This window comes from Oncorhynchus masou, chromosome 11 (genome assembly GCF_036934945.1).
Source record: "Oncorhynchus masou masou isolate Uvic2021 chromosome 11, UVic_Omas_1.1, whole genome shotgun sequence".
In the NCBI taxonomy this organism is placed as follows: domain Eukaryota; kingdom Metazoa; phylum Chordata; class Actinopteri; order Salmoniformes; family Salmonidae; genus Oncorhynchus; species Oncorhynchus masou.
In genome coordinates, this window is record NC_088222.1 from 12,887,892 (window position 1) to 12,903,224 (window position 15,333).

The following is a 15,333-nucleotide window of genomic DNA, read 5'->3' on the forward strand; positions in this document are numbered from 1 at the left end:
AAATAAATAAAAACATTACATTATATTCTATTCTGTTATTTTCTAAACCTCGCGAGACATAGACAGGAACGGGAACTTGGTGGTGTCCGTTCTGAATCCTTCCGGGCAAAACCTCTATCATTTCAATTTAATTTCCTTGCTAGTGCTAGCTAGAGGCAAGTTATAACGTAAGTCTATTTTTTAACCTTCAAAACATTGTAAGATCGCATGTATTGTGGTTAATTCGGTTAACATTCAACCCATGTCACATCACATTGACATAGAATTGATAGGTAGGTAACGTTTACACGTGAGATAAATGCTTTAAAATGCTAGCAAGCTGCCTTGCTAATTTGTGGCCAGCTGGGTGGACCAGCTAGCTAGTTGGACATGGGTTAGCTAGCTACTAGTAACAACCCACCATGCATAATTTGTCACATCTCGCACCACTATGGTGTAGTTGTCAAATTAGTGAACATAACAGGATGTTACAACAGAGAAGATTCTCTTTGGGTACATGTTGTGTATATTTCCTCATCTAGTATGAGCCGTCGAACAGAGGGCTTCCCATCATGCTGTACTGTTCGATAGTGGCCAATAGGTGGCAGGAGAGTACAGTAGAGCGCCCTGCATCAGAGTCCGCTGCTGCTGTACGAGTCAGTTGTGAGAGCCAATAACATACCACGAGGAGAGAAACAGTCCAGACGTCAGACCTAAAATAACATCCTCAGCCTCAAAAGCATGTCTCACAGCCAGCTGGCTGCAAAGCGCTTTCGTGGTCTGCTGTTCCCACAGGGTGTGCGCGCGCAGGGACGCTTCAGCTCTGGTTCATAACTTGTTCAAGTGAAATTCTGAAATATGTAGAACATGGGTCTTCAACCTTTTGCTGCCCATGGACCCCATCTCAGGCAAAATGGCGTCCCAGGGACCCTCATCACACGTTAGCAAAAAATGTTTTTCTCCAAATGTCTTGTCTTATCATCAGGTGAATGATAATAGCAAGGAGAAGTAATCAACATTTGAAAATTAATAGATTTGGTATATTTTATTTTTATTTTTAAATTGACCTCCCACATTATAATTGGAAAAGGAAATGTAAACTCTAACATAGGAGTTACCTTTCTAGCTAATAGGCTAACACATTTTTGCTAATAGTAACTGTTTAGCTGGTAAACAAAGGTTGGCAAAAATGAATACTATTAAGTCAAGAAAGCAGACCAGCAGCCAGCACCACTTGCCGGACTGGTAGCCTATTGACCGGTAGCCTGTTGACTGGTAGTCTATTGACCGGTAGTCTATTGACCGGTAGCCTGTTGACTGGTAGTCTATTGACTGGTAGCCTATTGACTGGTAGCCTGTTGACTGCCTGTTGACCGCCTGTTGACCGGTTGTTGACCTGTTGACTGGTAGCCTATTGACTGGTAGCCTATTGATTGGTAGCCTGTTGAGCTGGACTGGTAGCCTATTGACTGGTAGCCTATTGGTAGCCTGTTGACTGCCTGTTGACTGGTAGCCTGTTGACTGTAGCCTGTTGACTGGTAGCCTATTGACTGGTAGCCTGTTGACTGGTAGCCTATTCGTGGGTGCTTTTTCAAAGCCTATGTCAGATACTCCAGTGAGTGTAATTTGCTCAAAATTAGGAGTTGAGAAATAAAGTTAGTTTATTCTGTTGTTGCTAGAGATATTCATGACAAAATGTATGGACCCCTTGTAGTATCTTGGACCCCCAATTGAATACCCCTGATGTAAGATAAGGGGTTTTTCAAGTTAATTCTAGTTATTTTATTTTTTATATAGTGATAGAGGAAGAAATCGATAGACACACACCGGGATATTATTTGAAACAAAATCACAATATTATTTTTGTGCCAGTCAGCTGTACATGCACCAAAACTCAGTATTTTTTGTCTTAATAGCTTGTCCTCCATCTTGAAAACAAATTGGTTCCCTATTTTTTTTTAATCACTTTTATTTCCATGACTGATCAAACTAATTTTGTCATGGCTCTCTCTTGTCCCTCTGCAGCAGACATGTGGTGAGCAATATGTTTGAACATGGAATCGCAGTATGGAATCGCAATACATAGAGAATCGCAATACATATATCGGTAACCTAAGTATTGTGATAATATTGTATCGTGAGGTCCCTGTTAATTCCAAGCCCTAGTTGCAAGGGCCGCAGCTTTTGTGAGCGATGGGTAACTATGCTTCGAGTGTGGCTGTTGTCGATGTGTTCCTCGTTCGAGCCCAGGTAGTGGCGAGGAGGGGGACGGAAGCTATACTGTTACACTGGCAGTACTATAGTGCCTATAAGAACATCCAATAGTCAAAGGTATATGAAATACAAATGGTATAGAGAGAAATAGTCCTATAAATACTATATTAACTACAACCTTAAACCTCTTACCTTGGAATATTGAAGTCTCATGTTAAAAGGAACCACCAACCTTCATATGTTCTCATGTTCTGAGCAAGGAACTTAAACGTTAGCTTTTTTACATGGCACATATTTTACATGGCACACATTTTTACATGGCACATATTACTTTCTTCTCCAACGCTTTGTTTTTGCATTATTTAAACCAAATTGAACATGTTTCATTATTTATTTGAGTCTAAATTGATTTTATTGATGTTTTATATTAAGTTAAAATAAGTGTTAATTCAGTATTGTTGTAATTGTCATTATTACAAATAAAACAAATAAAACAATTGGCCAATTAATCGATATCTGCTTTTTTGGTCCTCCAATAATCGGTATCGGTGTTGAAAAATCATAATCGGTCCACCTCTAGTAGCAACTATGTTATTTAAATGAATATAACAAAAAGAAATGTGAAAATTATTTGATCAGAAACTGAAAGAAAATAACTCTAAATGTCTAATGTGGATGAAATTATGGTTTGAGTTTGGGATGCATAACTGAACATTAGTCAATAACTAATTACATTTTCCCAGTCAGGAAGTGTTTACACATTATATTGTGAATTCCCACCAATCAGGTGCTGCTAATCAGACCTGCAATGCCAGTCAGGGTGTGTCCCCATTCACCCTGATGTTTGTTTGTATACCAGAACAGGCATTCCTGTCTTGCTGAACTCAACTACCAGTATGTATCTCCCCCTCCCTCACATTGTCTCCCCTCCTCCCCCCTAGGAACGTGAGACCTTTCAGACTTACGACGCAGCACAACCCACTGGAGAGGAATGAGCCAGGCGACGCAACAATTGGGTCAGTAGTTAAGCCAAACAAACACTTGTCTGGGGCCTACACACACGCATCAGGCCAGACACCAAGCTTAAATACACATGTTCTGGTATGGTTTTGCCTCTGTCGGAATGACAGGAAGGATAGTCCCGGCAGGTGTAAAGGTATACAAGTTGAACACCACACACACACAAACACAAACAAACAAACAAACTCTCTCCCAAGTGGAGTGCTCCTCCATATACAGCTCTGAGTCCCTGCTTACCTGTCACTCAGCAGCTCACCCAGACAATTGAGAAGCGACATGTTCCACATTCCTGAGCCCCCCCTCTTTTTTTCTCTCTGTGGAATTAGGTTGGGGGATAACTGCTAAAGTAGAGAGAATAGCAACGGAGAGGAAGAAAGATGTATACGATTTCTATGAAGTGTGCTGTGTTCTTCCGCCATGCATTGTGTTGTGCTTTGCTTTGGTGAGTCTGGAAAGTGTCTCTGCTGTGTAGGCATGAACCAGCTCTGATCCATGAAGACCTGAGAGTTAAAGTGTGGGTAGGGAGAGAAAGAAAGAAAGAGAGAGAGAAGCCCTTTGGTCTGCTTTCCCAGGCTGTCCGTCAGGAAGGCTGGATTTTGTACACCGTGACCACCGCGTTGCCCTTTCCTGGGGAAATCCGAGACAAACATACAGCAGTGGGGGGAGGGGAACAGGAACACTAGGCCTGGGAAGGAGAGGAGGGGGGAGAGCGAGGCAAGAGCTTTTGGGAATGCTTAGGAACATACCCAGTCTACACCTCCCCTTTTGTTACAAGGCCTTTTTAAACCTCAGCCCTTCAAAATATGTGCCCTGTCCTCTCAGTTCTCAGAGGGTGTTATGGCTTTAAATCAAACCAAAAGCAAAGCAGAACTGCTCCAAAACTCGGTCAGTAACCCTAAACAACTGCTGTTAGTACTATCCTATCCCACTCCTTTTGAGTGAATGATAATCCAGTTATTCTTAAAGGGGAACTGACAACGTTGTAACTCGTTTGCAGTCGTCCCCACAGTGACCGTACGTACATCAGTTTGCTGATGACACAGCGGTGGTAGGCCTGATCACCGCATTCACATCAGTGTCCTTCCCCACGGGACGGTTAAGCTAATGTAGACTAATGTGACTAGCATGAGGTTGTAACATTTCCCAGGACATAGACATATCTGATGTGGGCAGAAAGCTTAAATTCTTGTTAATCTAACTGCATTGTCCAAGTTACAGTAGCTATTATAGTGAAATAATACCATGCTATTGTTTGAGGAGAGTGCACAGTTAAGAACTTGAAAATGTATTAATAAACCAATTCGGCACTTTGGGCGGTCTTGATACAACATTTTGAACAGACATGCAATGGTTCATTGGATCAGTCTAAAACATTGCACATACACTGCTGTCATCAAGTGGCCAAAATCTAAATTGCGCCTTGGCTGGAATAATACATTATGGCCTTTCTCTTGTATTTCAAAGATGATGGTACAAAAATAAAATAAGAAATACGCATGTTTTTTGCTTTGTATTATCTTTTACCACATCTAATGTGTTATATTCTCCTATATTAATTTCACATTTCCACGAACTTCAAAGTATTTCCTTTCAAATGGTATCGAGAAAATGCATATCCTTGGTTCAGGCCCTGAGCTACAGACAGTTAGATTGGGTTTGTAATTTAAGGCTAAAATTGAAAAAAAAGGGTTGGATCCTAACTGACATGCCTAGTTAAATAAAACGTTTCTTTAAATGGGTTCTATTTGAATAAACATTCCATGACGTACAATAACGCGTTGTTGTCAGAATATTCATATAATTCACCAATACGTTTCTTGGTAGTCCAAAAAATATTGCTATCAAGTTGTAAATCACAGCTGGTGTGGTACATTGTTTGCTGCCTCCATTCAAGTTGCACTGTTTCAGTTTCAATGACATCTGTTTTTCTCCAAACTATTGAATGTACATTTTTTTATTTTATTTCACCTTTAACCAAGTAGGCCAGTTGAGAACAAGTAATCATTTACAACTGTGACCTGACCAAGATAAAGCAAAGCAGTGCGACACAGACAACAACACGCAGTTACACATGGAATAAACAAATGTACAGTTAATAACACAATAGAAAAGTGTATATATACAGTGTGTGTGTGAATGAGGTAAGATTAATAGGCTGTAAAGGCAATAAATAGGCTGTAGTGGCGAAGGTATTACAATTTAACAATTAGACACTGGAGAGACTGGGGTGCAAAGGAGCAAAAAAGAACAATAACAATATGGGGATGAGGTATTTGGATGGGCTATTTACAGATGGGCTATGTACAGGTGCAGTGATCTGTGAGCTGCTCTGACAGCAGGTGCTTAAAGTTAGTGAGGGAGACATGAGTCTCCAGCTTCAGTGATTTTTGCAATTCGTTCCAGTCATTGGCAGCAGAGAACTGGAAGGAAACGCGGCCAAAGGAGGAATTGGCTTTGGGGGTGACTAGTGAAATATACCTGCTGGAGCGCGTGCTACGGGTGGGTGCTGCTATGGTGACCAGTGAGCTGAGATAAGGCGGGTCTTTACGTAGCAAAGACATATAGATGACCTGGAGCCAGTGGGTTTGGCGACGAATATGAAGCGAGGGCCAGCCAACGAGAGCATACAGGTTGCAACTAAGGCTGGGAATGTCGATACAGTCAAACTAGCTAATGGGCTAGTGTATCTATTTAGGTAGCAAGCTAAAACTATGGAGCCTAACGTTAGCCAGCTAGCTGCTAGGAGAATGTCATGTCATTGGAGGAGTGGGTGAGTGACTGACTTTCTCCCCTCATCATTGTTTTTGGTGGCTACACACAACTAGAGATGTCATTTGGTTATCTAGCAAGAACTGGAACAACATATCTCCTACATTCGCAAATTCACTCTGGCTTTCTCCTCCAATTCAGAGCACTCTCGTCTGTGTGCCAGAGCGCAGAATAGCTGATGAATTTACGATCGCACAACACCCACTGAATATGACCGGTGTCGGTAAACATAGGCAAAAGAAAAGTCCTAGTTAGTCACGAACCCTCTAGATAACATGTAAACAGCCTAGCTAGCCAGCTCTGCTCGGGCGAGTAAACTGGTCAAAGTGAGGTGTTCTCTCATTTGTGTCTGAAAGGAGCAAGCTAGCTAACTTTAGCCAGTTAGCTTAGGTGCTTGGTTGGGATAAGCATGCATTGGCAGGCAAGCTGCAGAAGGATGAATAAGCTACAATTCTACATCGTTTCAGTGCAATTTCATTCAGGTGTATTTTGTGGCTTTTGGCAAATACGATTTAATGATTTTAAAGTCTCGCTGTTGCTACTGCCTGTAAACACACAGTCCAGTTCAAAGTGAATGATGGCAGGCTTGTGTGGAAAATGGCTTGTTTGTATAAAGGTCTACTGTAGCTCTGATTGGTCTTTGGTGCACCAGTTTGCGTCGACTCCGGTCCTGGACGAGACGGATGTTTTATTTACTGCAGTGTCTATTAATTGTCCGAATGTACGTCCGCTTTCCTACTCTATATTGTTATATAATTTTCACATGCCTTACTATACGTAATTCACAAACATTCTAAGAATTAGTGAAAATGACCATAAGTGCTGGCTTGTCAGAATTTTTTTTTTTAAAGTATGATCTTCTTCCTGGGGGGTGTATATGAACCGATTTTAATAAGATGTCATGTTGCTAAAATTCTATCAATTCTATGTTAGGCATATCTAGTGTGAGTGAAAAATGGAGCTGAAAGAGAGTGAGAAACACACTAAGCTGGTTTGGTGAAGGGTTAGGCTGGTAACCCCTATGCCAATGACAGGTTGGGGTGAGAGGTCAGTAGGGGTCAGTGTGTAACCCCATATCAACTGTGTGACCTCCAGGTGCTGACCCCACGGCACTGAGAGAACAACTCTTTGACTTCTGGACCAGGAAAGAGCTAGAGCCGGTGAGACAGAAAGCTGCATTTACAGTGTGAATGTCGTCAACTTCACAGTGTATGTGTGTGTGTGTGTGTGTGTGAGGAAAAAGCTTGAGGGAAGGAATGAGCGAGTAGTGCATCATCATGTCGCATGCCAGGTTTATACTGGGTATATCTATGAGAATGTTGAGTGAATGACTGTGCGTCTAAAATATTGTGTAAAAGATCAAGCCTCAAGATTACAATCTCTCAAACAGACATGCATTGTTTGTAGATATTGACTAACTGCAAATTGTGAGAGATGTTGAATGAGGAAGGGAAAGTGTGTGACAGAGTACTGCGAGTACCAACATCTAAAACAAGATTCAATACTTTAAGGCCATGCCAAACAAAGTGTTATGCAACTGATTGCTTTATGTGTGAATTTGAGATTTTAGCATAAAAGTCTGATTGATTTGACACAGATGGAGAGTGTGTATATAACCCCCCCATTCCATCCATCTCCTCCCCTTTCCTCTCAGCTGCGAGCTGTAGCCTTCAAGGGCTTTTCAGACTTCCAGACACCCCTAGAGGACCTGCTGTGTGTCCTGGAGGGCTGTCCAGGCAGGCAGAAGGGGAAGGCCACCACCATGGGCCACAGCATCCTCATGGAGTTTGAGCGCTGGAGACGCACACATCCCAAGGTCCGTCTCAGTAAAGGAAAACAGCACGCTCAGTTCCACTGAAGATCCTCTATTGTAAACAAGTATAAAGGGTGCCAGGAACCAAAAATATTTCACATAAAATGGCCAGCACTTTATTTCACTTGAATATGATTTAAAAAAACTTGTTTCTGTTTTGTCATTATGGAGTATTGTGTGTTGATTGATGAAAACAACAAACAATGGAATCCATTTTAGAATAAGGCTGTAACGTAACAAAAAGGGGAAGGGATCTGAATACTTTCCAAAGGCACTGTATGCTTGTGGTTTATTAATTAAGACATGTCGCTACTTTGAGCTAAAGAAAATAATCACAAAGCGTCATTTGTAAATCTCACCTTCCTCCAGGTGACCCTCCAGGCCGTCCCAGAGGTCTCTAAATTGGGATTGCAGCGTCGTGCTCTCAGCCTTCTCACGGACGCCCAGCCCAGCTTCATGGATCCTCTCATAGACATCTACCAGCTGGGGAATCTGGACCGAAGCATCCTGAGGCTGCATATCATCAAACTGCAGGCTGTCAACTGCTACAGGGAGGTGGGTTGGGGTTCTGCTATTCTTCTTCATCTGGTTGTTGTGGTGTCACGGGGTGGATGGGAATCAAATGGGTTAATCATGATGGAGTCAGACAAAGCTATATTAGGTGAATGAATAAAAACTGTACATCTTTTTTTGGGGGGGGGGGATCAAAATGAATGTTTGGGGATTTTCACAATTTAAATAAATGTTTTCATTGTTTTTCAGGCTGCGTTGTTAAGCATGAAACTGGAGCTTCAGAATGAAGTGGATATGGAGGAGGTGAGCGATCAGAACCTGTTATTAAAAGCAAAGTTGTGTGTTGGTACTAAACCATGACCCCCCCCCCCCCGTGTGTGTTGCAGATATGTGTCCCTCTGATTCTACAGGACAAGCTTCCTATGGCCGAGTCGTTTGTAAGGGGCCATCCCAGGCTGGAGGAACGTATGGTCACACTGCTGGACTCGTGGTGCCATCCTGACTTCAGCATAGCACAACTACGCAGGTATTTTGTGTGTGTGTGTGTGTGTGTGTGTGTGTGTGTGCACGCAACTCTTTCTGTGCGTGTGTGGCATTAGTGGGTGGTTTATGTTTCCTTGTGCTTCACTGCAGGCAGTTTCCCCGCTTGTCCCTCTCCAAACATCAAACGGATCAAATCCAGCCCAAAATGCTCAGCAAACAAGTGTTTCGACTGATGGAGAAATTCAACATTGACCCAGGTGTGTGTGTGTGTTCGTTCTGATAGTGCCCATGTGTATCACCGATCATCAGTGTGCCTGCTCTACATTTTCATTGGTTTCAATGGTTTCACTTTGCAGGCCTGTGTCCCAACTCTGTGTACAAGCGTAAATCAGACTCCATGCGATTCCTCATGTATAAAAGGTTTGTAGAGGTAAGCAGCAAACCTGATACATTTCAGTCCTTTAGCAGGCGTTCTTATGCAGAGTTACTTGCAATCAGGTCAATTAAAGTATGTTACCTTATGTTCTGTGAGGCCTCTGCTTCCCACCCCATTCACATGTCCTCACTTCTCACCGTCTCTGACTTTCAGAAAGGCATGTCAGAGGAGAACTGGAGGGACCATGTACAGGTACGACGTGTGAAATCAGCTTCTCTTTTTGCTTAGTTTAGTCTTTTAAAAACGCAACAGGGCCCATGCATGATATAATCTCAGTATCTCGGTCATTGGTTGGTTGATTGATGGTGTGTGTGTTCAGTGTTCACTACATTGACGAGTATGGTCAGTCGACAGTGGCAGACGACCCAGAGCTGCAAATCCAGTTGGTTGAGTTGATGGTTAAGTATGGTGGGATGGTCAACGCTGCCCAGTGGTCACTACACTACGGTCTCCCCAAAGATCGTCTGCCGTTTGGGGTGTGGGACACACAGGAGAGCCTACCACCCTCGCTGAGGTACAGAGCTGTAGAGAGAATGAAGGAAAATAAATGGAATCTATCAGTCAATCTACGTCTGTTGTCCGCTGTCCACATATTTCTCATATATTCATTCATTCAATCCTCTGCCTCTTCTTCAGGGAGGTATCTAAAGGCTGCAATGCTGAGTCGTGGGACCCGTCCCAGGCACACCGTGATAGGTTCTACCAGCTGCCAATCACCAGGGACCATGTCCACTTCCTGGAGACCGTGGAGGGGCTACAGCGCTGCAGAGACACAGTGCTACAGGTATCAATCAATCAGAGAGGTGGTTCCACAGATGACTCCTCACTGGCTTGTGTGTGTGTGTGTGTCCGACAGCACGTCATTTTAGTTTATAAAGGATCTATTGTAGAAAACTTGCAGACTAAATCCCATGTAAGCACCTATGAAAAATGTAAACTGTAAGATAATAGCATTTATCAAATCAAATTTTATTAGTCACATGCACGGAATACAACAGGTGTAGACCTTATTCACAACCCCAAAATATCTTCCCTCCTCTCCCCTGTTCTCCAGCCTGGTTGTATAGTAGGGGTGGATATGGAGTGGAGGGCAGGGTTCGGTGCAGTGTCTCCCCAGCAGAGGGTAGCTTTGATCCAGCTAGCAGTGCCAGGCCAGGTGTTCCTGTTGGACCTGTGTGCCCATGGATTCTCTCAACATAACATCACTGTCACCTTCATCAGGAGCCTCTTCTCTGCTACCACGGTCCTCAAGCTGGGTGAGTGAAGGGATTGGTCTATATTGGATTTATTTTTGTCTTCAAAACATTTTGTGGAATGGGTCTTGATATACCTTCGGTTGTCTGTCCATGTGTCGGGCAGACCTACAGTACCAATCAAAAGTTTTGGACGCACCTACTCATTCAAGAGTTTTCTTTATTTTTACTATTTTCTATATTGTAGAATAATAGCGAAGACATCAGAACTATGAAATAACACCTGGAATCATGTAGTAACCAAAAAAGTGTTAGACAAATCAAAATAAACTCAGCAAAAACTGCCAAATGCGTTTATTTTCAGCAAACTTAACATGTGTAAATATTTGTATGAACATAACAAGATTCAACAACTGAGACATAAACTGAAGAAGTTCCACAAACATGTGACGAACAGAAATGGAATAATGTGTCCCTGAACAAAGGGGGGGTTAAAATCAAAAGTAACAGTCAGTATCTGGTGTGGCCACCAGCTGCATTAAGTACTGCAGTGCATCTCCTCATTATGGACTGCAACAGATTTGGCAGTTCTTGCTGTGAGATGTTACCCCACTCTTCCACCAAGGCACCTGCAAGTTCCCTGACATTTCTGGGGGGAATGGCCCTAGTCCTCACCCTCCGATCCAACAGGTCCCAGACATGCACAATGGGTTTGAGGTCCGGGCTCTTCGCTGGCCATGGCAGAACACTAATATTCCTGTCTTGTAGGAAATCACACTCAGAATGAACAGTATGGCTGGTGGCATTGTCATGCTGGAGGGTCATGTCAGGATGAGCCTGCAGGAAGGGTACCACATGAGGGGGGAGGATGTCTTCCCTGTAACGCACAGAGTTGAGTTTGCCTGCAATGACAACAAACTCAGTCCGATGATGCTGTGACACACCGGCCTAGACCCTCTACCTCCAAATCGATCCTGCTCCAGAGTACAGGCCTCGGCGTAACGCTCATTTCTTTGACAATAAACACGAATCCGAACATCGCCCCTGGTGAGACAAAACCGCGACTCGTCAGTGAAGGGCACTTTTTGACAGTCCTGTCTGGTCCAGCGACGGTGGGTTTGAGACCATAGGCAACGTTGTTGCCGGTGATGTCTGGTGAGAACCTGCCTTACAACAGGCCTTCAGGCCCTCAGTCCAGCCTCTCTCAGCCTTTTGTGGACAGTCTGAGCACTGATGGAGGGTTTGTGCGTTCCTGGTATAACTCGGGCAGTTGTTGTTGCCATCCTGTACCTGTCCCTAAGGTGTGATGTTCAGATGTACTGATTTTGTGCAGGTGTTGTTACACGTGGTCTGCCACTGCGAGGACGATCAGCTGTCTGTCCTGTCTCCCTGTAGTGCTGTCTTAGGCATCTCACAGTACGGACATTGCAATTTATTGCCCTGGCCACATCTGCAGTCCTCATGCCTCCTTGCAGCATGCCTAAGGCACGTTCACACAGATGAGCAGGAACCCTGGGCATCTTTCTTTTGGTGTTTTTCAGAGTCAGTAGAAAGGCCTCTTTAGTGTCCTAAGTTTTCATAACTGTGACCTTAATTGCCTACCGTCTGTAAGCTGTTAGTGTCTTTGTAACAGTATTTTTCATAATTGTCACCCATATTAAGAGATACAACAGAGACAAAGCAAAAAAAACAGTACTCACATACCTGCATATATAGCACTCACTTACACATACCTGCATATATATATATATATATATATATATATATGCAGGTATGTAGTGCTGTTTATATATATATATATATATATGTGTGAGTGCTGTTTATATGTATATGTATATATATATGTATATGTATATATATATATATATATGTATGTATATGTATATATATATGTATGTATATGTATATATATATGTATGTATATGTATATATATATATATGTATGTATATGTATATATATATATATATGTATGTATATGTATATATATATATATATGTATGTATATGTATATATATATATATATGTATGTATATGTATATATATATATATATGTATATATGTATATATATATATATATGTATGTATATGTATATATGTATGTATATGTATATATATGTATATATATATATATATGTATGTATATTCATATATATGTATATATATGTATATATACATATATATATATATATATGTATGTATATGTATATATACATATACATACACACACATACACACACACACACACACACACACACCCATACATACACACCCATACATACGTACACCATTTTCCTCTTCCCGCTCGGCGCTTCTCTCACCCCATCCCCATCATTGCGTGTCTCAATACATACATTTTAAACAAATTTACAAAGAGAAAAAAGCTCAGTTTAAACCAAGAAGTTAGGTTCCACACACAGAACGTACAGTGTAATTATGAAATACATAGATCACCACCATTATAAGAGAATCCTTGCAGCATAATAGCTTATACCTCAGGTTCTAGGTAATTTAGATAAGGTTCCCATACTTTGTAGAACTGATCTGTTTTAGAATGCAATGTACATGTCCGATATTCCAGAGGCACCCATTCAAATAGGCATAAGATACTATCTTTAATAGAAGGGACCCTATCACTAATCCACTGTAAAAGGATGTTTTTCCTCGCTGCGAAGGTAAGGATGTTGTAAAGCCTCCTCTTACCCACAGAAGTAACATGCCTACTAGGGAGACCCAACAGTAAAGAAACTGGGTCCAGCTCTAGATCAACCCCTAGGATCTTTTCAATTTCTTGCAGAACACCAGACCATTATCTTTGTATTTTGGTACATGACCATAAACAATGTGTTAGGGTGCCTGTATCAGTTTTACATTTAAGACACTGGGGAGAAGAGGAAGAGGGGCTAAAAGCATGTCTGTGATTTGGGGAGATATGCAATCTGTGTATTATTCTTAATTGGATTGCTCTAGTACGATTACAGATAGATATTGTTTTTGCATATCTCCAAATGTCCTCCCACCTCTCTTCGTCAAAAGTAACAGACAAGTCTTTCTTCCACACTTGTTTCAACTTCTGTGTTGACAGCAGAAAAGGACCTTATAGCATCATAAAACAGACTTAGACATTTTCCTTTGTGGGAAAAAAAAACGTTCTTTCAATGACAGACATATCAGGGTTACCAAATAAGGTGGTGCTCTTCAGAATATGTCTTGTAGGAAGCGGAAAAAGTCCTGCTTTGGGAGTCGATATTTCTCGACCATCTGCTCAAATGACAATAAAATCTTATCAGCAAATAAGTAATTTAGTCTGCGTATGCCCTTATTAAGCCAAAAGTGAAAGCCAGCAATCCTGGACCAAAATCTGGGTTGTTAAGAATTGGGGTAAGAGCAGAAGTTAGTTTGGACCTTCCCAGGAAGCGTTGAACTGACCTTCATACTTTGAGTGTTTTAAATGTAATGGGATTATTGCAGTGATCTTCTACAGACTTGAAACTTCTGAAAAATAAAAGATCCTGTAAGGGGTATTTTGAAAGAGAAGTCTCAATGTCTAACCAAATAGAGGAGTCATCGTTTGTGATCCAGTCAGAAATATAACAAAGGTGGGCACACCACTGATAGAACCTGATATTGGGCAGATCCAAGCCGCCCATAGAACTTGGCAGCTGCAATATTGCCATCTTAAGTCTTGGCTTGCGTTTACTCCATATAAAGGAGCTTAGCCATCCATTTACATCCTTTATTACCTTATTGGAGAGTAATACTGGGATCATTTGGATTGGGTAGAGTAGTCTAGGTAAAATGTTCACTTTCAAGAGGGATATTCTACCCAACCAAGACATCGGGAGAGAGTTCCAGCACTCCAGATCCTGTCTTATTGTATCAAACAAGGGAACAAAATTGTGTTTGTACATTTGCTGGAATTTAGGAATTACAAATATACCCAGATACATAAAACCTGAGGGAGACTATTTAAAAGGGAAGGGGGGAGAGGTATTAGGTACAGAGTGAAGGTTACCAAGTGGCATAGCCTCTGATTTAGTTAAGTTAATCTTGTAGCCTGAGAATTCGCTGAATAATCCAATAATATTAATAAGAGATGTAATTGAAGTCTCGGAACTAGAGATGAATATCAGGACATCATCAGCATACAAGCTTATTTTATGGTGAACATCACCAATGAGCAGCCCCTGTATAGCAGGCGTTACCCTGTTGGCCTCGGCCAGTGGTTCCATAACGAGTGCAAAGAGGAGAGGGGACAAAGGACAGCCCTGTCTGGTACCTCTGTATATAGAGAAGCTATTTGACCGTAGCCCATTAGTAAGGACAGCAGCCTGAGGATCACCATATAAAACTTTCACCCATTTTATAAAGTTGTCCCCTAGACCAAATTTATTTAGAGCAAAGAATAGGTAAGACCACTCCACACGATCAAATGCTTTCTCAGCATCTAGGGAGAGCACAAGACCATCCATAGCACTTTTTTGGTAGGCTTGGATTACATTAAGAAGCCGCCTGACATTGTTACATGACTTACGGCCCTTAATGAAGCCAGTTTGGTCTCCTTTCACAATTAGTGGCAGTGAGTCCTCTAATCTTGTGGCTAAAATTTTAGAAAGCAATTTTCCACATTCAGAAGGGAAATTGGTCTGTATGAGGAACAAGACTCTGGACATTTTCCCTTTTTTGAGAATAAGTGATATGTTGGCTTCTCTCAGCGTTTGAAGGAGCTGGTCATTTGAAAATGAGTGGTTAAACATATCACGCAATGGCTCAAGGATCAGGCCATGGAACTCTTTATAGAACTCACTACAAAACCCGTCTGGTCCTGGGGCCTCACCATTAGTGGCTGTGTAGTGGCCTCTTAGTGGCTGTGTATGACATAATCAGACCCCTAATCAGACCCCCCTGGCGTACG

At 41.9% G+C, this 15,333-nt stretch overlaps 1 protein-coding gene across 2 annotated transcripts in view; it reads left to right on the forward strand.

Moving 5' to 3' along the window:
- The first annotated feature begins 93 nt into the window (after positions 1-93).
- Positions 94-15,333, forward strand: part of exd3 (exonuclease 3'-5' domain containing 3) — a 67,878-nt gene continuing 52,638 nt past the window's right edge. Inside the window, exons 1-13 of one of the 2 annotated variants that reach the window (XM_064977421.1) lie at positions 94-167; positions 3,135-3,209; positions 7,078-7,142; positions 7,637-7,798; positions 8,165-8,350; positions 8,558-8,611; positions 8,695-8,834; positions 8,942-9,048; positions 9,148-9,221; positions 9,381-9,419; positions 9,575-9,741; positions 9,864-10,011; positions 10,282-10,483. In XM_064977421.1, the coding sequence (XP_064833493.1) occupies positions 3,185-3,209; positions 7,078-7,142; positions 7,637-7,798; positions 8,165-8,350; positions 8,558-8,611; positions 8,695-8,834; positions 8,942-9,048; positions 9,148-9,221; positions 9,381-9,419; positions 9,575-9,741; positions 9,864-10,011; positions 10,282-10,483 (1,369 nt within the window). In that variant the 5' untranslated portion in view covers positions 94-167; positions 3,135-3,184. Of the gene's footprint in view, positions 168-205; positions 273-3,134; positions 3,210-7,077; positions 7,143-7,636; positions 7,799-8,164; positions 8,351-8,557; positions 8,612-8,694; positions 8,835-8,941; positions 9,049-9,147; positions 9,222-9,380; positions 9,420-9,574; positions 9,742-9,863; positions 10,012-10,281; positions 10,484-15,333 lie in introns of those variants that run through there. The other variant, XM_064977422.1, reaches the window with a different exon arrangement.